This window comes from Marmota marmota, unplaced genomic scaffold (assembly GCF_001458135.2).
Source record: "Marmota marmota marmota unplaced genomic scaffold, marMar, whole genome shotgun sequence".
Classification (NCBI taxonomy): domain Eukaryota; kingdom Metazoa; phylum Chordata; class Mammalia; order Rodentia; family Sciuridae; genus Marmota; species Marmota marmota.
In genome coordinates, this window is record NW_026000242.1 from 15,608,614 (window position 1) to 15,635,065 (window position 26,452).

At 37.5% G+C, this 26,452-nt stretch overlaps 1 protein-coding gene across 1 annotated transcript in view; it reads right to left on the minus strand.

The window, feature by feature from the left end:
* Positions 1 to 26,452, minus strand: part of Cul5 (cullin 5) — an 83,824-nt gene that overhangs the window by 45,145 nt on the left and 12,227 nt on the right. Inside the window, exons 2-4 of the mRNA XM_048795616.1 lie at positions 20,671 to 20,780; positions 4,433 to 4,499; positions 4,148 to 4,324 (exon numbers count right to left, since the gene is read on the minus strand). Of these exons, the coding sequence (XP_048651573.1) occupies positions 4,148 to 4,324; positions 4,433 to 4,499; positions 20,671 to 20,780 (354 nt within the window). The remainder of the gene's footprint in view (positions 1 to 4,147; positions 4,325 to 4,432; positions 4,500 to 20,670; positions 20,781 to 26,452) is intronic.

A 26,452-nucleotide genomic window follows, 5' to 3' on the forward strand; every position in this document is an offset into this window, starting at 1 on the left:
AGTCATAGACCTAGAATGTGGAAAGTTTCACTCCAGGGACCACAGTGTACAAAGGAAATTCGTGCACCTTATGAAGTTTTTCTTGATGTTGGAGATAGAACCCACTGGGAGGAAGAACAGATGCTGACCCCCTTCCCTGCGCCCCACCATAGCACAGAGAGAAGACAGTACCTCAGATGAGAAGAGCATGTATTAGGAAGCAATAGACATCTCTGTAGGAAGAGCCCTTAGCACACAGCAGATGTGGTCATGACAACATGCCTTTTCCTCCACATGGAATGAACTGTTTCTTTGGGAAAAGATTTCCCAACAGCAAAGAAGTGAGAAACATGATGTTATTCACCAGACAACAGACTTCTCTGAAGACAGCGGTGCCTGTGACAGTGGACATGGTGGCCCAAGACACCTGCTGCCCTAGGCCTATGTTGGCAGGGGCTGGTGAGTGGTGCAGACAGCCTGGGCAGCAGGGCCTGGTTGCTCTCCTTGTCTCTGATTCATCTCTTCTTGGCCCGAAGGCTGTGGCCCTCGGGCCAGCTTGATGACCACAGGCCAAATTACACATCACTCCCCTTTGCTCTGGGGTGAGGGTCCCTTATGGTCACAGGAATATCTACCAATCAGGATCTGGAGTTCCTCTTTGTGCTAATTATCCTTTGAGGTAGAAAGGTTATGCAGAAGGCCCGTTTTCTCCTCTAGGATCCATGCAACAATGGTTATGAGTATCTGGCATCACCTTCCCCCTGTCTATAAACTTTGTGCCTGCTACTAACATGAGCATTTGGAAATGGCTGATGGGGATTTATTTTTTTTTTTTCAAGAAATGTGCCACCCCTTTTCCTTTATTGAGGAGAATGTATTGCAGAAAGTTCCTTATCCTGTTCCTGAAGTGCATCTCTGAAGGAGCCTGTCCTTTCTCTGGAGGGAGGCTCAGAGAACTTGTCCCCACAGTGTCTCCTGTTTTCTTGACCTGGGCAGGAGGCACACCCACCAGCATGGGAGGGCTTCCCTCCTGAACACTGTCCTTCCTGTATTCCTGACCTGGGCACACACAGCCCTCTCTTTTGTCAATGGGACCAGCCATGTTCCTCTTGTCCTTCCATGGGCCCTGCAAGTTCAGTATCTTGGGCTCTTGCAGGTCCTGGCTGCTCTTTTTGCTGATTAGGAGATGACACGTCCCCTGGGATGTTGACACACTGCTGCTGGATATGTTCAGGAAGGTGGACAGAGTTTTCTGGGAAGCCAGATGTCAAGAGAACAGTCCTAAAGGAACACACCAGTGGCACCGTCTCGAAGATCTTGAGGCTGGTTCTCTCGCTCAGCATCTGTTCTCAGGCAGGAGTCTTCTGGGTCTTGGGAAGTGGAACTTCAAGATGAGGAGGGGATTTACTGGTCCCAGAACTCCTCAGATTCACATGAACAGTTTGGGAGTTGGACATCTTACTGGTTCACATGATGACTACCTCTTCAGAGGGCTCCTCCTGAGCCTTCTCTGTCTCCCCGATTTCTTTGGCCTTTGAAGTTTGGGACTCTCCATTGATCTAGGGTTGACATGCTGAGGCACGGTCTTGTGAGCCCACACCCCTCTCTCCAGTGGCTCCTGTCTGTCTGCCCTATTCTGGGCTTGGACTTGGCTCCAGGCTGCCCCTCCCAGACCCCAGGATGGTATTGCTCTGCCAAGTTGTGGCCACAAGAACTTAACTGGGGGCACTGAAAGGGCAGGCTGCCCCCATGTCCAGTTGGAGGTCCTCTGAGGGCCCACAGTTGTCACCAGATGGAGTCCTGCTCTGACCCTCAAGTGAGGTTCCAGGGAGAGGATTCTTCAGGGTGAGACCTTTCTGAGTGGGTTCTCCCAGGACCTTGGCATCGTGGACAAAGGAATCAGCCCTGGAGTCACAGAAGGCTGATGAGGGAGGGGCAAACAAAGGAAGGGCTGAGGCTTGAGACTTTCTCAACTTGAAGAGATTTATGTGCTTGACGACCTTGAAGGGCAGGCCCCCCTGTGCCTCACACAGAGACTTTAATGTGTGCTGCCAGCACCTGAGGAGTGCCGGCGTCCAGGAGGGAGGGCTCCGTGAAGTGTCCCTGCAGGTCTCCCCACCTTTCAAGGATGGTCCATCCCCAGGTTCCTTGTGAGTATTTGAGTTTTCAGGTGGTGCAGACACCTGATAGGTTGCAAACCTTGAATGACACCTGCCCACAGGAATCATGCCCCTTTGATCTGCTCCAACTTCCTCCTTGAATGAACTTGCAAGGTATCTGTATGCTTCTTTTCTGGATCTCTTGATGAATCATTTCCTGAGTCACTTTTTGAGAATCTGATCAAGTCCCTTCCTGACTTTGTCTCAGAGATGACTTCTAGAACCTTCATTGGGAAGCTATTTTAGGATCATTCTCAGATTATGCCCCCAGAACATTGCCCAGGTACTTCCTTACCTGTACTATTTCTAGGTTCCCTACCCTTCTGACTGCTATCATCTAGAATCATGGAACTCCAGAAAGATCCATAATTGTCTTTTGCCATATTGGCAATTTTACCCTGGGCTCCATTGGGTCTGGAGATAGCTGGATCTTATGGAATACTCCACACCAGTGCTGGGTGAACCTCTTCTCAAAGGTGGTTACTCCAGTTTCTTCTGGTGCTAATTACTGATAAAATAACTTGGGAGTCTGGCAGTGGACTGTGTTTCTGGGAGGCCATGTGCTGGCTGTGAGTTGTCTAAAGATTTCCTGAGATGTTTTGCTCACATAGGGTAAAGCTCTCATACTTTTTAGTTGATTCTTCAAAGGGTGATGTTCTGAGTGTTAAACAGCAATTAGAACAGGACATTGCATCCCCTTCTTGGGTTGTAGGGTTGTAGGGTTGTAGGGCACGAAATGCAACAGGAACTATTCAGAGGTGAATGGCTGATGGGATTTGGGGAGACAATGTGAGATGGCCCTTGTTCTGAATCTGAGCCAGTGGTGGGGCCTGAGGCCAGGATAAAGTTGGAGTCAGTTTGAGGTTTGACGACATGGTGGAGCAAGGGCTGAGAGAAAAGAGTCATACAGGCTCCTTAGTTTTAATTTGACTGAGATGGAATTAAAGAATAAAATGGACGAATGCCTAGTGGGAGTCCCTATAGTGGGCACCAGAGCCTTGCTGTTTAGAAGGCTCACACAAAAGCTGACAGCATTTCTGCTGTAAGTGTTCTCCCAAAACCTTGGGTAAAAAAGCTGCTGAGGAACAGAAAAAAAATAAATAAATAAAGTTCAAATGGCATTTTTAACTTTTCAGTTCTCTGGTTGGGATTTAGGATGTAACTCAGTGGTAAAGTGAGGGCTTAGTATGTGTGAGGCCCTGAATTCAATCCCTAGCACCCCCTCACCCCTGAAATATACCTCTAGTTACTTTTGATTCTCACAAGTAGGAAGACACTTGGTAAAAGAAGACAAAAAGTTGAAGAGTGATTTAGAGTTCCAAGGGAAACCTTTATCACTTTCCAGATTGAGTTCTTTCCATTAAATCATGACGAGCTACTGGGCATGTGCTTTTAATTAGAATCCATGCAAAATATAAAAGTATGATACATACTGAGTTTATAAGATTATAAAGATGATAGCAGTTTATCAAAAATTAAACACAAACTTATTAGAAAGCAAGCTAATAAAAGGATTACTAAAAACAATAACTTACAGAAAAATAAAAGGACAAAAAAAGAACAGGAAAATTAAATACTAAAGATAATAATAAAAAAAGTTGAAAGTAAAAAGGAAAAGCAAACGAGATGTTTTATTTTTTTAGTTGTAGATGGACCAATACCTTTATTTATTTATTTATTTATTTTTATGTGGTGCTGACGATCAAACCCAATGCCTTACACATGCTAGGCAAGCTCTCTTAACACTACAACCCCAGCCCAAAGGAGATAATGTTTGAAGACAAAGATCTATAGTTTAAGACCAAATAAAAAGATGAAAGAGAACTAAAGTTAAAGATAGATAAAAGAAAAAAATTAAAAATATCATTATTCAATAAAATACAACAAGAGGTAAAAAGGAATTTATATGTGAAACAGAAAAACTCACTTAAAGTCTGCATTATTTTGAAATGCCTTCAAACAACGCTTTCTGAAGAGTACCAGAAAAACGATAGGAAAAACTGACTTACCTTTCGAACAATACTATCTTCCACATTTGACTTTTTATTGCTGCCCTGTTTACCCATTAAAGTAATCTCTAGTTGACAAAAAGGTTTCGGTAAAATATCACATTGTGTAAAGAATTTTCTCCATTCAACAATATATGCTTTTAGCAAAGCTGTGTCATCTTGATGGCTCAGTACTCGCTGGAAAAAAGAATCATACCAATTTGAAATAAACATAGTGTGCTTTGAAAAATAAGAACAAAACATATTCATGTCATAATTTTAAAATGTTTTATTTATTGCACAAACTGTATTATATCCAAGGGCAATTAAAGCATGTTCCCAAAAGTCTTGTACACAAATGTTCATAGCAGCACTATTCATAATAGACAAGAAGAAACATCCATCAACTGATGAATGGATAAACTATATGTGGTAGAGCCACATGATGAAATACTACTATTCATCCAGAAAAAGTAAAAAATACTGATCAATATTACAACATAAAATGAATCTTGAAAAGATTTTCCCAAGTGAAAATGTGATCATAAAAGGTCACATATTATACGATGATATTTTATAGGAAATATCAAGAACAGGCAAATCTGCAGAGGCAGAAAACAAGAAATGGTTTAGTGGTAAGGAGGTGTACTAGGAAGTGACTGTTAACAGGTACAGCCTTTTGTTTTAGGGAGATGAAAATACGTGGCAATTAGTGGATGATGTATCCAGCTTTGTGACCATAATAAAGCTCATTTGAATGACAAGCTTTTAAGACATTGAATTTTATGATATGTGAATTATATCTCAATTTGCAGGGTAGGGGAGGAGTGGATGTGCTAGGGATCAAACCTAGGGGCTTGCACATGCTGGGCAATATATCTCAATATTTTAAGAAGCTGGGATGGAGTCAATTTGACCACTGCTTGTGGTTAGGCTGGTCTGGTAAACTGCTATGACCAACAAAATGTCAAAGGAGTAAAACGAGATTTCCAAGCCTAGACATGAAGAAGTTTTATAGATCCTTATCTCACCTTTAAGGGTGATTTCTTTGAAAAATGAGAAATTACATGGTGGAAGAGAAAACCAGCATCAAACACTAGTAGGCCCTCTTGGGCCACCTGGTTCTGCAGAGCCAACAACCAACTACTGCTGGATTAAGAAGCTTGGGTGAAATCAGTTGAGCCAGCCCAAATAACTAAATCACAAAATTATGAACAAAATAATTATCTTTGGCTGGAACAATAATCCAGTGCTATAGTACTTGCCTAGCATGTGTAAGGCCCTGGGTTCAATGCCCAGGATTGAAAAATAAAATAGTCATTATGCTAATCTAAAAAAAGAAAAAACCAATTTCCTAATGATTTCTCAAATATTGTTTGCTTTTGTTGTCTTGCTTTGAGATAGGTGGTTTCACTAAGTTGCCTAGGTTGATCTTTAACTCCTAGCACCCCCTCACCCCCACAAATATACCTCTGGTAATCTACCAGTGAGCTATCCAGACCCTTTTTTGCATCATTTTAAATAATGCCATAAACATTTTAATGCATAGTACCTTTCTTATTTGGGAAATATGGTTCTTCCTAACAAGGTAAGTTCAAATGAATCACAAAGCTAGATATTCTTGAGTTAAAAAATCTTTTAAAATTATATACTCATGTCTGCCATTGATATTCCTACAGTTTTAACTGCTCTGTATCAGTGGTCTTAAGTTCTTTTCAAAATTTTTGGGGGGCAGGGGCACATAACTGGGGATTAAACCTAGAGGTGTTCAACCACTGAGCCAAGTCCCTACCCCTTTTTATTTCTTATTTAGAGTCAGGGTCTTGCTAAATTGCTTAAGGACTCACTAAATTACTAAGGCTGGACTTGAACGTGGCATCTTTCTGCCTCAGCCTCCCCAGTCACTGGGATTATAGTCATGCAACACCGAGTCCGGCCCTTCCTCAGATACATATTCTAGACTTTATCGGGTCATGTTACAGTGAAATTCTTACATATTTTGTTTGCTAGTATTAAGTAACTACATTTTTAAACAACTGTTAACAATATCTAAGAAGATTTTGTTTGTTTGTTTTTCATACTGGAGATTGAACCCAGTAGCACTTTACCACTAAGCTACATCCCCAGCCATTTTTGTTTTTTAATTTTGGAATAAATATTTTTTAAAAATATTTCTTTAGTCATTGGTGGGTGGACCTTTATTTATTTATTTGTATGTGGTGCTGAGAACTGAACCCAGGGGCCTCACACATACCAGACACGTGCTCTACCACTGAGGCACAACCACAGCCCATTGAGAATAAATGTTTTATCACTAAATTGCTGAGGGTCTTGCTAAACTGTCCAGGTTGGCCTCAAACATGGCATCCTTCTGCCTCAGTCTCCCTAGTCACTAGGATTATAAGTATATCACACCTAATTTAAGATGAGTCTTTATTAGCCTATTTCCAGAAACTAACTATCAATTTGAAATAAACATAATTTATCTTTACCAAAAGTTATAAACAGAAAAGCTCATGTTTTCTAATCCAAATGGAAAAGGTATTTCTAAGTCAGTTTTATGCATAGTTTTAATTAAATTGATTTGAAACATTTAATTTCATTAAGTAAAGCTTAAAAACAGGATTTATTTTCATTAAAAGATCATTTCCTATAAAACTATAATCTTAAAAAACTTATTTATATTATCACTAAAACAATTTTGTAAATAATACCCATCATTCTTATCCTATCATGGCAGTGGCTACCAGCAGAATTAAATATACACCAGTCATATACTTGATTTGAATATCTTCCTTTGAGTTCTATATAGAAAAACTCATTTTTAATTTTGAATTGCTAAGCAGCTATTAGTATTTAACATTTTTAACAAACAACATTTACAAATGTTGTACAAGACAAAGATTTACCTAGAGAATAAGAAATTCTAGCCCTCTAGTTTTCATTTTATACAAAAGAAAAATTTCATGTTCTTAGGCCACTTCTCAAAGTGGTAAGGGATTCATTCATTTTGCTAATGTTGTTTCAAAATAATACATTACTTCTGCATTCACTTTTCCAAAAAAACAAAGGTGTCAATGAAAACAAAACTAATGCTTGTATAATGAACCAATGGCCTAAATGACCTTTGTCCTCATTTAAGTAAAATTAAAATTTTACTCATAATACCAACACAAGAATGCTGACTTCAGGCAGCAACAGCAAAACAAAGGACACTCCCAGGATTTTTTATTCAGAGAAGTATCTAGAATTGAAGAAAATTACTATCCACCTGAAAGAGGTCATGAGATGAAAAAAAGATTTATGTGGCTTAACCTAGGGCCAAAAAATAATGACAATGGAGACTTCTTAAAAAATGTATAAAAAACTAAATTCCTTATAGCATCTTTTAATTAGAGATAATAGACAGAAATTATCACAATAAGAGGTAAACATCCAACAAATGACAATAATTTCATTTTTAAATAAACAGATGTGTCAGAAGTTAATATAATATTTTAAATTACTTCAGAAAGTCTTACTTTATTTTTTGGGAGGTACCAGGGATTGAATTCAGGGGCACTGAACCACTGAGCCACATCCCCAGCCCTATTTTGTATTTCATTTAGAGACAGAGTCTCACTGAGTTGCTTTTACTGAGGCTGGCTTTGAACTCATGATCCTCTTGTCTCAGCCTCCAAAGCTGCTGGGATTAAGGAATTCTTACTTTCAAAATCACAAAATATAATATTGTCTGTGTAGTTGTATAACCAATCTGAGGCTGGGATATAGCTCAGCAGTAGAGTATATGCTTAGCATCTGTGAGAGGCCCTAGGTTCAAACCCCAGCACCAAAAAAAAAAAAAAAAAAAAAGAGGTTNCCAACTGAATTATATCCCCAGCCCCCTATATATATTTTTTTAATTAAATGAATCCTCAACCTAAGATCCTTCCCCCAACCCACCATACTAGTGGGGATTGAACCCTGAAGCATTTAACCACTGAGCTCCATCTCCAGTCCTTTTTATATTTTATTTTTGAGACAAAAATCTTGCTAAATTGCTGAGGCTGGCTTTGAACCTGTGGTCATCATTCCTCAGCCTTTGGAGTAGCTGAGATTAGAGATTTGTGAAACTGTGCTTGGCAAACTATTTTGTTCTAAGTTTCCCTGCTCTATAATGTGGTAATTAAGAAATTAATTTTCTGAACATGTACTCGTATTAAATATATTTCTATATTGTACCTATCTCCTAAATATCCCTGATTTGGACATGTCCAATACCACAGTTACCATTATCTGTTATTTAGTTTTCCATAACAATATTAATACACACAGTCCTGGCTTACTATATGCTAGGCAGTTCACACTGACTCCTGCATTAGTTTAGATCTTTCAAGAAGCAGATAGGATGAGAAATATGAGATACATTGAGGGAATGAATGACTTGAAGGCACATGGAAAGTGAGCAAGAAAATGTAGGTCTGATCTCTGTAAGGGTAAAGAAAGGTAGATGGGCAGCAAGAGTCCTAGACTGCAGTGCAGTTGTAACAAGGTTGATTAAAGCTGGTGAAGGGTTCTGGAGCCAAAGTCACCCATCAAAGGAGTCCTGTGCCTACCCCATACAGGCCTATCTTAGTATCCCTGACATACTCAAACCAATGCTGGGTATATGTCAAAGGGCTTAACTGTGACTTGAGTTTCATAAGAAAAGAGGAATGGTGCGGTAAAAAAGATGGGGTTGGAGAGCTTCCTAGAAATTTTACCTAAGTGGGTTGGGGGGGTGAAGAAATCTTACCTAACAAACTTTTGAGTGATCAGGTACATTTTCCCTAGCTCTTTTTTCTCAACCTCCAAGTTATTCTTTGCTTCAACAGGGAGGAAGGTTTCTCAATGTACACTTTTTTTTTTTTTTTTTCCCCCCAAAACACATAACAGAGCATGGTGAATTTCCTGGTCAATGTTTATACACATTTTAAGTAATGTTCTATATTCAAGGAATGTATTATATGATATCCATAAAGTTCTTTATGTTCCTTTTCCTGTTCTTACCCTCCTCCCTACCTCCCAAGAAATAAACAAGTAGAACTTTTTTCCCCCTCAAGTTTTACCAAGTATTATAATTTTTTAACTTTATGGAAATCTTCTTATCAAAAAACAACTTTTTCAGATAATTTTTCCACTCAGCATTGCTTCTGATATTTATCCATATAGGTGCATGCACTGTTATATCAAAGATTATAATTCAAGATAAAAGGGAAGATGCAATAGTGAGCAACAAATACATGAAGCTAGGCCATAACGAATAAGAACATACTCTTTGGAATATATAGCCAAAATGCTTTTAAAAAAAGGATATGCTATAAGGAAAGTTGTTTGTAAATGCTGAACTATATCAGAAAAATCTTGGAGTTGAGGAACGGGAGAAGAAGGAAATAACTGCTTTTCAAAGATTTTAAAGGAATAAAGAGATGGAGCAGGTGAAAAGGAAAAGCAAAAGATGAAAAGTATTCCAAAGATTTTAATTTCCTTGGATAGAAAAGAACTAAAATAGTAACATAAAAATAATAAGATGTTGCTTCCAATCAATAATAACACTATGGGATGCTTCTGAGAGTAAGAAACAGGAAGATAACTATTCATAGAAGTAAACTTTTCAAATTAACAAAAACAAGGAAAAGAAGACTAAAGAAAATATAATACCTCATAAATGCTAGAGTGATAAAAGTAATAAAAACAAGAACATCAGACATAATATTAAACTTGAACTGAAATAAATGATCCATTAAAAGACACAGCATGCAGTGCTGGAAACAGCTCAGCAGCACTTGACTAACATGTTCAAAGCCTAGGTTGGATCCACAGTGCTGCCCAAAAGAAAGACAGAAAGGGAGGGAGGGACGGAAGGATGGAATGCAGACTGGTAGACTGTATGCTTAGCTTGCTAAAGGCCCTAGGTCCAATCCCCAACCCCCTCCACCACACAAAAAGGAATATGTTTCTCAAAGTACAAATACTGTATGATTCTGCTTACAGCAGTTCCCCTTGACTCTCGAAAAACATGATCCAAGACCTCCCTGTCAATGTCTGAAATGTCAAATAGCACTATGTTTTTTTCCCCCATACAGGCATACTTATGATGTAGTCTAATTAAGGAAACACTTAACAGCTTCTCTTTCACATATCTGAATTACCAGCACCACTGCTCATGTGCTTTGGGGACATTATTAAGTAAAGTAAGAGTTATCTAAACACTGGGATGCAACTACCTTCAACTACTAATCAAGAAGCCTACTGGGTGCCTAACAGAGTAGCATATATAGTATGGATATTCTGGATAGAGGGATGATTTATGACCCAGGCAAGATGATGTGGGACAGCACATCATGCTACTCAGAAAAGCACACAATTTAAAACTTATGAAGTGTTTATTTCTGGAACTTTCCACTTAATATTTTCAGACCAGAGCTGATAATAGGTAACTGAAACCACAGAAAGTGAAACTGTGGATAAGAAGGACTAGTATTTATGAAATACCTAGTTAGGCAAATTCATAACAGAAAGTAGAATGGAGGTTACCAGGGATACGGGGCTGGGGGAAGAAGAGTTGTTTTTGTTTTTACAGTACTGGGGATTGAACCCAGGGTACTCTGCCACTGAGCTAAAAAATAAAATCCAGCCCTTTTTATTTTTAGACAGAATCTTGCTAAATTGTTCATGGCCTTGAACTTAGGATTCTCCTACCTCACTACCACCCCAGTTAGTTGGGATTATAGGTATGTGTCACTTTGTCTGGAAGAGTTAATTGTTTAATGGGTACGGAGCTTCTGTTTAATATAATAAAGAAGTTCTGAGAATGTACAGTGTTGATATTTGCACAACACTGTGAATATAATTAATGCCACTGAATTGTACAATTATAAAGCTAATAAGGTTTGTGTGCATTTTATCATAAAAGCGTATGTATATATACACACATATACCTCAAAACAGTTTATTTTATAAAACACCAAACACAAATTAAAAAAAAAAAAAGCAAGACTGGAAATATTGATCACCCAAAGAGGAATATCCACCACCACCCCACCACTCCACTACCCTTCAGGTACTAGTGATTAAATCAGGAGCACTTTAGTCCTGAGCTATATCCCCAACCTTTAAAATTTTTATTTTGAAATAGAGTCTTACTAAATTGCTCAGCCTAGCCTTGAACTTGAGCTCCTCCTGCCTCAGCTTCCCAAGTAACTGGGGTTACAGGTATACAGTACAGTGTCTGGCCCAAAGAGAAATTTACAGTTAAAAGTAGTAGTAAGAAGAAATATTATAATTGATAAAAGCATTATTTAGAAGATATGTCAATCTATTTATATGTACACACATGTACATATAAATAGAAAGCCAAAAACAATTATAAATGTAAGAGCTTGGAAAAAAAAAAAAGCCCACATTGACACAAATACATAGGAATACTTTACACATCCTTTTATCAGTTAAAATGCATTTGGCTAGTTAAGTGCAGTATTGCTCATCTACAATCTGAGTGAGGCTGAGGAGGGAGGATCCCAAGTTGAAAGCTAGCCTCAGCAACTTAGTAAAGCCTTAAGCAACTTAGCGAGATCCTGTATCAAAATAAAATAAAAAGGACTGGGGATGTAACTCAATGGTGGAGTGCCTCTGGGTTCAATCCCTGGTTTAAAAAAAAAAAAAAAAAAAAGATGCCTTTGGCTAAAACCAAATAAACTCAATTAATAGCAACTTAAACCATTAAGATGGTATTTTTCTCACATAGCAAGAAGTCTAGAAGTAGGCAATTATTAGTGTCTGTTCAGAGACTCACCAGGACCTTTTTCTTTCCACTCTGCCATCTTAGTATGTTAGCCTCTTATCTCCGTGACTACAAAGGGAAGAAAGGGAGGACAGTGCCACGCACATTAATTTAGCTCATCTTGGAAAGCAAAAAACTTTCCTACAAGTCTCCTGGAGACGTAGTTCCAGCACTGTCACAGAGCAACCCAAGCATCAAGGAGGGCCAAAGAAGTAAACAGGAAGTAACCAGCCTCTGTAGTGGAAGGTATACAAGTAAAAAGAGAACTGGGAATGGGTGTTGGCTTAACTAAGGAACAGCATCTATCACAAACTCTCTACATTTGAAAATCTAGTAGAAAAAGTTAAAGACATAAGAGAATTTAGAAATATAATTAATACACATGATTTAATAGGTAGCTATTCTGGCAACCCTCAAAAAGTAAAATGTTTCCTAAGAGACTATGCACACAGGACTTGAAGTAGTGTCTGAGATGCCCTCCCCCAATGATCCATGCCTCCTCGTGTTCATACACTTGTATAGTTTCCCACCACAGTGTACAAGGATTTGTCTGCATAATCAAGAGCACAGAGTAGAAGTAATGGCTTGTCATGTCCAAAATTATGTTCTAAAATACCATAGCTTAGGTCTTAAGAGCACTCTTTTCAGATTATACTTAAGCACCAGAGAATGTTTCAATGAGAGTCACGTATACAGCAGAGCCCCATAAGATTATTATGGAGCTGAAATATTCCTATCACCTAGTGATATCATAGTCATCATCATGTCATATCTTCATGTCACAGCACAGGTATAACTCATGTTAGTGATGCTGGTATAAACACATCTACTGCACTGCCAGGTATATAAAGGTATACCACATACAATTATGTACAGTATGCAATACTTAATAATGCTAATGAATGACATTATTGGCTTATGAGTTTACTATATTTTTATTAAGAATGTACTCCTGGGGGCTGGAGTTGTGGCTCAGCGGTAGAGCGCTTGCCTAGCACGTGCGAGACCCTAGGTTCGATCCTCAGCACCACATAAAAATAAATAAAATAAAGATATTGTGTCCAACTACAACTAAAAAAATTAATATATTAAAAAAAAAAAGAGTGTACTCCTGGGCTAGGGTTAAATTTTTAGCACCACATAAAAAGTAAATGAATAAAATAAAGCTATTTAAAAAAGTCACCTCACTAAAAAAGAGTATAATCCTTCTACTTATTAAAAAATAAAGTTTATTGTAAAACGGTATGTCATGTTGTGCTGGCAGTGGTCTCAATCATCTCACGTTAATTGCGTTTTTCTTGATTTTATCAAGAGGATACCTTGAGTGATTGATCTATACTATGCAGGCTGTGAAAAGTACATTCCATGATGTTCACAGAATGAGGAAATCATCCGATGATATATTTTTCAGAATGTAGTCTTATTGTTAAAGGATATACAACTGGACTTTCTCTAGGGAAATCAAGCTATAAACAGCCGTATGGAAGGACTGAAGTCTTCAGTCAAGGGCACATGAAGATCTGAGCCCTGCTAAGATCATGTGAGTGAGCTTGGAAGATTATTCAGCCCTATTTGAATTAGGCATAAATCTTTTGCTGAAAGCTTGACTGTGACTTCATGAGAGATGCTGAGTCAGTGAAACCATTACCATTCCTAACTCAGAAATTCTGAAATAATAAACATTTGTGGGTTTAGTTGCTAAGTTTTAGAGTAATTTGTTATGCAGCAATTAATATACAGAGACATAGAAAAAGAGAAAGGGAGAGAGAATGACTATAATCCTTCAGACAATGGCAAAAAAAAAAAAAAAACCACCTGGAATGAAGTTCAATTCAAGAGATATTTAATAAAAATCTATAATACCTAGTAATCAACTAGACATAAAGGAATAAAAATCAGGATATTCAAAGATAGTCTGAACCAAAAATCTGGAAGCTATGAAAAACATTTTTATCATTCTGAATTTGAAGTACATATGGAAACAGATTTATGCAGGAAGTAAGTGGCCACATGGGTTGAAAAGTTCAACCCTGGAGAATAATCTGGACTGCTTATGTAGACATGAGTATTCAGGTAAAAGAATAAGAAGAAAATGGAGCTCTGGAAGAAATAAAACATTTGAGGGGCACACAAAGATGAGTTGGCTAAGACAACTGAGATGAGATAAACGGAAATGAGAAAATGACATTATAAAAACCAACTTAGTAATGAAAGAAACATCTTTCATAACTGAATAATAAACTGGGCATGATGGAACATGCCTGTAATACCAGCAGCTTGGGAGGCTGAGGCAGGAGGATCACAAGTTCAAAACCAGCCTCAGCAACTTAGTGAGGCCCTAAGCAACTTAGTGAGACCCTATCTCAAAAATAAAAAGGGCTGGGGGGCTGGGGATGTGGCTCAAGCAGTAGCGCGCTTGGCAGGCGTGCGAGGGGCGCTGGGTTCGATCCTCAGCACCATATAAAAATAAAATAAAGATATTGTGTCCACTGAAAACTAAAAAATAAATATTAAAAAATTCTCTCTCTTAAAAAAATAAAATAAAAAATAAATAAAAAGGGCTGGGAATGTAGCTCAGTGATAAGAGTCACCTAACACCATAGATCTTGAACAGCAGTTCTCAATGGAAGGAGCTATCACTTCCCCAAAAGGATATGCAGAAACACATGAAAATTTCTGTTTGTTTCATTAATGGGGGTAGGGAGGCACACAGGGAATGTCCACTACTGGAGACCGACAAAGGTGAAAACCAGAGCTGATAAATATTGCACAATATTTAGGACATGCTCTTATGCTACCCACCCAAAACACCAATAGCACTCGACACAGATTATGAGAAAGGGGGAAGAAATTTCAAATAATCAATATAGTTAATATTAACACATTGTATTAGTTGATCAGACATAGAAAGATAAAGGGCAACCTAAATTTTAATGATTAATCTAATCAAAATATGGCTAAATTTTTAGAAGAGTCTTAATTACTGTCACATAACTTTGATGATGCCATGATAAGATATACACAATCATTTTATCTGAAAGGATTATATAATGAGGTATTTTAAGGTATGAAGGTGCTTTAAGGTACTCCAAGAAGATCAAGGCCACCAACTATGGCAGGCACAAGATTACTATTTCTGCTTAGAAAAATACTTTAAGCAGGGAATATCACCATTCTATGCTTTTTTCCTCCACTGAGGGGTATTCAGAAAACATTACCCTAGATGATAAATCATATTAACAAAGAGCACCCAATAATAAAATCAAAGAATATCCAATCAACAGGTAGAGTCAACGTATTATTTATAAGATTACCAAATAATTTAAGAAAAATGTATGTATACATGAATGCTATAAACTGATTTTTTTTTTCTTTTCTTTTCTTTTTTTTTGCAGTACTGGGGATTGAATCCAGGGGCATCTTACCATTGAGCTACTTTCCCAACTTTTGTTTCAAGACAGGATCTCACTAAAGTTGCCCAGGCTGGCCTCAAACTGTGATCTTCCTGAGTTGCTGGAATCACAGGCATGAGCCACTGTGACCAGTGAATGCTATAAAAAAAAAAACCAAACCTTGGGGCTGGAGTTGTAGCTCAGTGGTAGAACACTTGCCTCTCATGCGTGAGGCATTGGCTTCAATCCTCAACACTTCATAAAAATAAATAAATAAAATAAAGGTATTTAAAAAAAAAAATCTAGCCAAGATCTTTGTGTTTATTTAAACAACAAAACCTTTTCAAGGCCTCAGCTGTTTCTTATTGAACTATAATTTATCAAAGGGCAGATATATGGATACAAATTAATTGTTGTGCAATAAGTTCTTGTTATTAAGAAATTAGTATTCTGCCACGTGATAAAGAATATAACACTTTAATCTGCATAGGTTATGCAGTCACAAATCTATAATTCATTGATATAGTACTTTACTAGTATGCAGAAAAAAAATTATGATAGCAGGCCTGAGATTAATATCCTTATAAAGACCTGTCTGCAAGACTGGCCTGTGGCTAGCACCTAGAAATTTCAATTTAGGGAGGGTTTCTACCATTTCTTGACAAGAATGCCCCATGCTGCCTAAACTGTTTAAACAAAAAAATGTGATTTACATTGGACACTTGCTTTCCTTGTGGGAGTCTAGAATTTTGGTATGTTCCAAGCAAAGGCAGTTATGAGACTAGCCCTCAATAAAAACAATGAGTACTAAGTCTCTAAGGAACTTCGCTGGTACCCAGCATTTCTTATGTGTTGTCAAAATTAGTTGCTGAAAGAGTTAAGTCACCCTGTGTATCTTCTCTGGGACATGACATTTTGGAAGCTTATACCTGGTTTCCCCCAGACTTTGCCACATATACCTTTTCCCTTTGTTGATTTTGCTTTGTATCCTTCACTGGAATAAACCATTGCCATGAATATAACTACATGGTGAACCCTATGAGTCTTGTCAGCAACTGCTGAACCTAGGATGATCTCGGGACTGCTGACATGGTTAGTGTCAGGAGTCACAAGGCAGGATGAAGCCAGCAGGTTGACACTCTTGCTGAGTGGCTATGAAATCAACCATGATTTGAAATAGCAGCTGAGCTTCTAGGTGTTGTGAGAGGTAAAAGTTATCTATGAAATTTCAAAAGGACAGATCTAACCCCAGGGGAATTGACCCTCTCAATTGTCTTTGGGTTTTGTTCTTAAGGGGGGGGGGGGTCCCCAAAGCTCCCAAAAGTGAATTCTGGATGAACTAAAAATGTTAAAAAACATTTATTTATTTATTTATTTTTTTCCCCCCTCTAAGTATGAGCAAATAATAGTTAAATCAGAGACTGGTGCAAAGCTTTACACAGCCTAGTCTCTTTTTATTCCATGCATTTCAGTCAGGATCTCCCAGCAACTATAATATTAATCCTATGAATGCTGATTTACAAGTAGGGGTTTAATTAAATGTGTAATGAGGATAAAAGCGGGGAGATGGTGAAAGATGGCTTTGTATTTTGTTGTTATTATACCTAGATATATGATAAAAACTGATGTACTATGTTTGTCATTTCACAGAAGTGGTAGAGCTTGCCTAGCATATCTAAGACCCTGAATCCAATCCCCAACATCACAAAAATACATATATACATACATACTAGATGGATCACCTCAATCAAGAAAAGTTACCAAAAAAAGTAGTCTATAACTTGTTTTTTTTTCCCCTGCTAGTGAAGAAACTGGTATTTTAAAACTCTGAGCACTAGAAAGAGAATAAATTTCTATATAAAATTTATTGTAGATGATATCAACAATGATTTTTTAATCTATTGGGGGTCTCTAGAAAAAGGGATACAAACAAAGAAACAAAGGAAATTGCAAGATGGAATTACAATTTGGGAGGGTTTTTGTTTTGCTTTTTCAGTTTGGTAGTTTTAAAAAGCAGTTTTGCATTACTACTAAGCTCTTGTGAAATCAGATGTCTGACTGATTAGAGGCTGATGATTTTTCAAGCTTAGTGCATATATTTGAGTGGATCAATTGGGACTCCAAGACTAGACAAGATATAATAGGCTTAGGATATGCTTGCTTGTCATCTGGACTTAGAACATGTTTGTGAAGGCTGCAACATCTTAGCTTTGCCATTGTCAAAGAAAAGCCAAAGGCTTTTCTGAAGTCCTGAACTCACATATCTTAATTGCCTGGATCCAACTCCAGGCTGAAACCCGATTCTGAGCTTGGGCTATTTCAATCTCAACACAAGCTGTGCTAAACTGGAAGCAGGAATATGCTCCATAAACATGACTGTGCCTTGAAGATGTTTAATATTTAAAAGGTGCTCTTCTGCTGGACATGGTGGTGGCACACCTGTAATCCCAGCAATTTGGAAGACTGACGGAGATCAAGGCCAGTTCAAGGCCAGCCTCAACAACTTAGTGAGACTCTGTCTCAAAAAACTGAAAGGATTGGGGATGTAGCTGAGTGGGTAGAGTACCCTGGGTTTAATCCCAAGTACTATAAATAAATACATAACACTCTTTTGTGGATCCATAACCTATGAAAACATCATGGATTCTAATTGGACTGTCTCAATCGCTTACAGATGTCCAGAGAGAAGGACTTATTCTTTGACAAGACCATCCAAAAATCAAGTGGCTAATTGGCTCTAAATACTAATATAGAGACTAACAACTGCACTCCTCACTGTGGTTCCTGCTAAATGTTACAAACTGAGATAAGGCAAACCACAAAATGTTAATCCTTTACCCACTCATTACAGATTGGACTCCTGACCCAGTCTTGAGATCACACTGCTACTGACTTGTGTTTAGCTTTCCAGATTAGCTACAGTTTGCAACAGATTAATAACTTAACTCTATTTCTCTTCCCTTCTCCTCACCCCTCCTGGTAAACATACATTATTAAGGCTGTTTTAGCTATTAAATACAGCTGCCCACAGAAAGAAATATCTTTTCTAGGCTGTTTAATAGATGAATGAACAAGGAAAATAGTGTAGGAGGTAACATAAGCCCATCTTGAAAAGTTTTTAAAACCCCAGTTTCTTCCATTACTTTCTTTTTAAATATTTTTTAGTTGTAGATGGACACAACACCTTTATTTTATTCATTTATTTTTATGCAGTGCTGAAGATCGAACCCAGTGCCTCACATGTGTGAGGCAAGTGCTCTACCACTGAACCACAACCTCAGCCCCTCAAGCCCCAGTTTCTGTACTTCCATGTAAAACACCTCCAGATATTGTTCACACTAGTGAGGCAAATGAACTATTGTGACAGATAAGCAAAAACTGACATCAGGCAAGCCATCAGAAACCAACGCCTAAACTGAATTAAACATATTGTACTACTGGCCTTGGAACCCTAAGGTGAAAGGTCCCACAATAGGAGGCAACAGTGGGGGCCTTGTTAATCTGTACTACCTGACTAAGGTATGTTTTACTTAGGGAACACTAACAATTGAAAACTTGTTTCCAAGAATATCACATTTGTCCTCTAAGATTACATTTGTGTGCTCGCTCTGGCCATCATCACCTTGATATAATCCTGGAAAGCTTTCAGGTTTGCTTCAACTTACTGGCTCTTTGCCTAAATTGATGCCTCAGACCATCTTTTTTTTTTTTTTTTTAAAGATTCACTGGATGTGGTGGCACAAGTCTATAATTCCAGCTACTCAGGAGGCTAAAGCAGGAGGATCACAAGTTCAAGGCTAGCCTAAGCAACTTAGCAAGACTGTTTAAAACACACACACACAAAACAAAAATGGTTCATACAGAAACTGAAGAAGGAAAATCACTTGGTCTTCTAAGGTAAACTTTATGGCTAATGGAATTTGTTTTGGCTTGCTAAATCCAGTGTCATACACTGGATGACACAGTATTTGTGTATTACCTAGATATACTTTATTTATTTTTGGTACCAGGGATTGAACTCAGGGGCACTCAACAACTGAGCCACATCACCAGCCTATTTGTATTTTATTTAGAAACAGGGTCTCACTGAGTTGCTAAGTGCCTCTATGTTGCTGAAGTTGGCTCTGAACTCAGGATCCTCCTGTCTCAGCCTCTGGAGCTGCTGGGATTATAGGCATAAGCCATAGTGCTGGCTAGATACACTTTAAATAAGGGATCTGGGGATGTAGATCAGTAGAGCACTTGCGTAGCATGCATGAGGCCTTGGGTTTGTCCCCCAATACTGCAGAAAAAAAACTTTAAATAATCTCTAGATTACTCATAATAACCATGTAAATAGTTGTTATACTGTATTGTTTAGGAAATGACAAGAAAAAAGTCTGTGCATGATTAAAGTTGGTATAATTTAAAAAATACATTTTTGATCCATAGTTGGTTGAATCTACAGATACAGAACTGTGGGCCCTCTAAAAGGTAGGGGAAAAATATGTGTGTGTGTCTGTGTGTGTGTGTGTGTACACTAAGGGTCAAAACCAGGACCTCACACATGCAAGGCAAGAATTCTATCCCTGAGCCACATCCCCAGCTCTCCTGGCAAAAGGTATAATTGAGATCAATACTACATGTTGGTCTTATCCTGCTACCTGGAGGCCTACTAACAATAATTTTGCTATAAAGACATTTTACTCAAAGGACAAGAGTTAACACAGCAAAGCCCACACTGAATTCCTTAGAAATGCCTGCTTGTAAGGTTATCCTTTGGTTGGCAGTGGAGAACGTAAGTAGTCAACAATTTCCTACACTTTCCTGAGAATAGTGGCCCACTGTACCTAAACTGTTTATATAAACAATTTGGTTTACACTGAACACCTGCTGTCTTTCAGGTAGTCTAGAATTTTGGTACGTGCCAGGCACATACTATGTAATCAGTTCCTATAAAAACCCTGGACACTGAGTCTCTATCAAGTTTCTCTGGTAGACAACATATCACAAGTTGTTAATCTTGTTGCTGGGGAAATTTATTGTGCCCTGTGTAACTCCCCTGGGAGAGGTCCCTTAGAAACTTGTGCTTGTTGCCTTCCTCCCCTCCCCCAACTTCACTGCATGTGCCCTTTCCCTTTGCCGATTTTCATTTGTATCCTTTTACTATAATAAGTCATAGCCATGAGTATGACTTTATGTTCCATCCTGTGAGTCCTTAATGAACCTAAGGAAAGTCTTGGGGACCCCCAACAAAACTAGTAATAACTTTAAACAGGTAAACAGACCATCCTGAATAACACATTCCATTTGGGTACAGAAAGATATCAAAATTAGCTTTATGGTAGCAACAGAATTAATAAATTACTTACGAAAACAGATCAAACCACTGTTGTTTTGTAACAGATTCTTGGCGTAAAAGCTTCAAAACAATCGGACGCATGAAATCCCACTTGTCTTCAAACTGAAGAGAACCTTTATTCTTTAAAAAAAAAAAACACAACAGTACTTTAATTTAAATGCAATTATATCAAAAGTGTCTTGTAGCTTTTGTCTTTTAAGGGCTACCTAGAGAAATGCAAAGCTCAAATTTAAAAGAGCCAGTTTTCCATAATGGAATCCCTCTAGGCTTATATCAAGAAGTCATAGGAAGAAAACTATAAAAGAGAAAAACTGGAGATGGGGATATAGCTTAATGGTAGAACTTCAGCCTAGCATGCATGAAGCCCTGGATTCAATCCCCAGCATCACAGACATTTAGGGGTGGGTGGAAGATGGGGGCTGAAGGAGGGGGCGGACAGATAAGAGAGAGAGAAAAAGATGGAGGCTGAAATTTTAAGAGAAAAACTGGGGTAGGGGTACAGCTTAATGGTAGACCATTTGTCTATCATACATGAGACTCTGGATTCAATTTTCAGCACTGCACAAAGGGGATGAGGAGGAGAGGTTGATAGGTTGATTAGCATACTGTCACATCCTGATGCCAGAAGAAAAAGAGGACATCAGAAGTTCTGTGTTTGAATCCCTCCTAGACTGCCCTGTTCTTCTCTTCCTTTGGCAGATCTTAATCTGAATCCTTTCCCTATAATGAATAGTAACTAAGATTACAACAGCTTTCAGTAAATTCTAGGAGCTTTTCTACTCAGTGTCAGCAGTAAGGGCTGCCCTGAGCTTCATAAAAAGAACAGTTGTTCCCTGGTATCCACAGTGACTGCTTCCAGGACTTCACACGGATACCAAAAGCTTCAGAGGCTCAAGTCCCTTACATACAATGATATAGTGCTTGCATATTACCTACATATACTTTAAATCGTCTCTTGATTACTTATATTACCTAATGTCAATGCTATGTAAATAGTTGTTATACTGTATTTTTGGGAAATAACAAGAAAAAAGTGTATACATGTTTAAAGGTCTGTACAATATTTTCCTGAATACTTTCAACCCATGGTTGGTTGAATCCACAGATGTGGAACTGTGGAGAGGGTTACCTGTATGTTGGAAATCTACATAAGCTCTCAAAATTGGGGGATGAAAACATGGAAAGGTACTCATCCATTTTATAATGCCAACAAAACCTTGACACCAAATGGAGAACAAAAGAAATAAAACTCTAAGCTAATTTTACTACAGAACACAGATGCAAAGATCTAAACAAATACTAGCAGCCAGGTGTGATGGCACACACTTGTCATTCCAGTGGCTCAGGGGGCTGAGATCACAAGTTTAAGGTCAGCTTCAACAACTTGGCAAGACCCTAAGCAATTCAGAGAAACCCTGTCTCAAAATAAAAAGGGCTAGGGATGTGGTTCAGTGGTAAAATGTCCCTGAGTTAAATTCCCAGTATCAAAAACCAAAATAAATAAATAAATAATAAAAACAAAGCCCAAATACAACCAAACCAAACAAGTGGTATACCAGAACAATGATTCCTCATAATCATACATAGTTTATCCCAGGACTGTGAAAATGGTTCAACATTAGGAGAAAAAGAGCCCATTAATTCATTACATTACCAAAAAAGAAAGGGAGAAAGACTTCATGTGTATTAATCACTAGTTCTGTTCCTTTTCAAGTTAAATGTATCTGCCCATGTGACTTGTTTTGGCTAATATATTAACAAAAGTCATTAATTTTCTAATATACCAGCACAAAACACCTTATGGAATTCATAATGTGTTTTTTATACAAATGTTGTTGAGGACATTGCTCACTAATCACAGGTTCTTTTTTCCCCCACTTACAGGTGCTGGTGATTGAACCCAACAGGGCCATTTACATGCTAGGTAAGTGCTCTATCACTGAGCTATACCCCCAAGAAAACATTTTTTGTTCTGTCTCATGAAATATACAAGATCAACTACAAAACCACTTTCTCCTAATATTCAAGTAAAGGAAGAATTTAATAACTGAATGCTTTCATTAAAACAGATTCCAAAAATGATGCAAGCAATTTTTGACCTATTCTCTATTAAATTAAGAGTAAATCAAATTCTTAACCTGAGCTTGATGTCCTGACTGCAAGTTTCCTGAAATTATAATCCTGAAACAGTTTCTCAAAACATGGTCTGACAATAACCCACATCAAAATCACCTGGGGTGGTGAGTCTACATATAAACTCCTAAAGCCTACCACACACCTACTGGATCAGAATCTCTTGAGTAAGATCAAACTACATAAATATGTTTGAAAGTCTATGATCCCAAAAGGTTAAAAACTACTAAAATCTTACAAGAGTGAAAACAAGTGATGCTTCTTATATTCACACAGCTCCTCCTCCTGTCTTGTCCCAAGTGAATGTTTCTAACATATCCAACACACAGTATTCTGTATAAGGGCTGATAGAAGATATTCACTCAAAACTTAGTACCAGAATTAGTTGTTGTTCTTCCTTCAGTAACTAGTTTGCTTTTATCTTAAGAACTTAAGTTAATTACATAGGTAACTTTGCTCCTCTCATAATGAGAAATTCAGTCAGATTTGTGAGCCTGTGATAATATGTTACTAATCTTATGTTTAGCTTCATGTTACTTTTTCTACTATTGTTATTTTCCTGTTAACTTCACTTCTTCATTTACTTTTCCCTCTTGAAAAAGAGTGTGCAAATAAACATATATGAAAGAATCACGAAAAGAGCATACAAGTTTCAAGAATTTAATCCCCAGTACTGCCCAAAAAATTGTTTTTCCTTGACTTTAGCAGGGAAAATCATAATATCCTCCTAATAAGAGAATACTCTCTAATTTCAACTAAGTCTATTTCCATAAGCACTTTTGGTAATTTATAAAATTAAACATAGTAGTATCAATTTCCATGCATATATGAGTTTGCCGTGATGAACCTAACTATTATGTATAATTATAAAGCTCTAGTAAAGAAAAAAATTAAACATAGTATAAATCCTGCAATTCAAAATCAAAATGGTGCAGAGGACTAGAATAGCAGGTACTTCAAATAAATTAAATACTGGTTATGATCTGAAATCCAATAGATTTGGAAAGAAAATATTTTTTGTTCCGTCTCATGAAATATACAAGATCAACTACAAAACCATTTTCTCCTAATATTCAAGTAAAGGAAGAATTTAATAACTGAATGCTTTCTATTAAAACAGATTCCAAAAATGATGCAAGCAATTTTTGACCTATTCTCTATTAAATTAAGAGTAAATCATTAAATCATAACTAAGCAATAGGATACCAAACCTCCTATCTACAAAAGGAAATGCCTCATCAATAAGCATTGAAAGTCAGGTATGGTGGCACATGCCCATAATCCTAGTCATTCAGGAAGCTGAAGCAGGAGGACTGCAAGTTCAAAACCAGCCTCAGCACTTAGTGAGGTCCTAAGCAACTCAGCCAGACCCCGTCTCTAAATAAAACACAAAAAAGGGCCAGTGATGTGGCTCAGTGGTTAAGTGCCCTGGGTTCAATCCCCAGTACCCCCCTCCCCCCCAAAAAAGCAAAGGAATCTTCAAATCATGAACCCTGAGTTAGTAATGTTTCTACCGACTGAAGGCTGCTTCCTCTCTATTAACTTGCTACAAAATCTCTTCTGCTTTCTTTCACTACTACTCCGAATAGCAAGTGGGAAGGCATTCGAATTGTTAATAAATCTAGGATCATCTCACACACTATCTTTTTTACCAAGAACTTCCATATTTGCCAAAAGCATATTGAAGGGAGTGATTATAATGATTGAAAAAGAGAATTAATACTGGATAAGGAGGTGGAAAAGGACATTAAGATAATGAGAAATACATTTCAACTATGATGGGATAACAGGCCAGATTTCCCCTTCCACCTAAACAACTAGAAAGCCAAAAGGCAGTCCAGGACAGTACTTCCTGAGAAGAGAAAAACAAGAGACAAGCCCCACGAATTCCCAAACAAACTGCCTAGAGAACTTCCAGGCCTCAGAATAGGAGTGGAAACTCAAACAGAGCCTTGGTGATTTTATGATGCGGAAAAGACAGGGTTAGAAGTGAGGTGATGGGAATTTGTGCTGCAGAAATAGCAGGGGAAAAAAAAGGAAAGGGATCTGTAAAGGGGGCCCCTCAAGTCTTTGATATTTAACTTTCCAATAATCTTCAATAGAGATGTGAAAATCATTCCATCACTCTGATCATTTTACTTCACAATTATATGTCAGCTAGTATACTATTCTAAATACAAGTTACTAATTCACTTAATCTTTACAACTACCCTTTGTGGTAAGTGATACCATTATTCCTGCTATATAGATGAAAAAACTGTACACCGTAATCTGAAATTAAGTTAGATTATTTGCACAAAACTAAAAGCAATGAGTGGCAGAGCGGGAATTCAAATTTAAGCAGTTTAGCTCTGTTAAAGCCACGTTCTTAAGTATTACCTGATTCTTTCCTGGATAAAAATAGAGGGACTTCTAACTTATGTGCCAGAACCAGTCCTTGGTTTAATTGCATCAGACTTGTAAACCACAAAAAACCAAAACCAAAAAACTGATTATAAAAATTTAGTGATAATTATCTAGAAACAATAAGATGGAAGCATCACTACATAAAAGACATTTCTTTTTAAAATATAGTCCTCCACCTCTTCCCAAGTTATATGGGTGGAGGGAGATGAGGGGAAGGACTCTATTTTCTAAAGTTAAATATTATTTCTTTCCAGTAAAAAAAAATTCATACTATGTTCCATTTAAATTTTTAGGGTTTTTTTTCTTTTTTTAGCTGTTGATAGAATTTTTTTTTAGTATGTGGCGCTGAGAATCGAATCCATTGCTCTACCACTAAGCTATAACCCCAGCCCCTCAGTTGATTTAAAAGAAAAAAAAAATTAAAGCAAATTCTACACAAGGCCCTAGGTTCTATCCCCAGTACCCACCCTCCCCCCACAAAAAAATCCCAATAATGTTTGTATTTTTTGAAACCCAACCAATTTTAAGGAAAACCCAAAAATAGTACTGATGAAAAACTTTATACTTATTTTGGGAGGATTCCTTGTCATTTGTTTACTACATTTATTTATTCACTGGACAGAGTTAAGTGTCTATTATGCATTGAGACACAAATGAAAGGTCCTCAAGGAACTCACATTCTAGTATAGTGTTTTTAAAACAGTGGTCCATGGACTCTTGAAGGGTTCCAGAAAAAATTCTTGAAAAACTTTTCATTTTTATTTTGTTTTGAAAAGTTCAGTCAAATATCAACACAAGTAGATTCTGGACCATCTGTATCACCCTGAAACCAAGCACTACATAAAGAGAAAAAAAAAAAAAAAAAGCTGATAAATTGACTATATTAAAGATAAGGGCCAAGTGTGGTGGCAACATGTCTGTTATCCCAGCAACTCAGGAGGCTGAGGTAGGAGAATCACAAGTTAGAGGCCAGGCTTATCAACTTAGCAAAACTCATCTCAAAAGTTTAAGAAATAAATAAATAAAAATAAAAAAGGGCAGGAGATGTTGCTTAGTGTTAAAGTGCCTCTGGGCTTGATACTCAGTACTGGGGGAGAAAAATTAAGAACTTTAGTTCATTACAAGATACCACTGAAATAAAAGACAACCCAGAGTAGAAGATATTTCTATTATGTAATCCAAGAGAGCCTCTTATCCAGAAGATGTATAGAACTTCTTAAAAAAAAAAAAAAAAAAAAAAAAAAAAAAAAAAA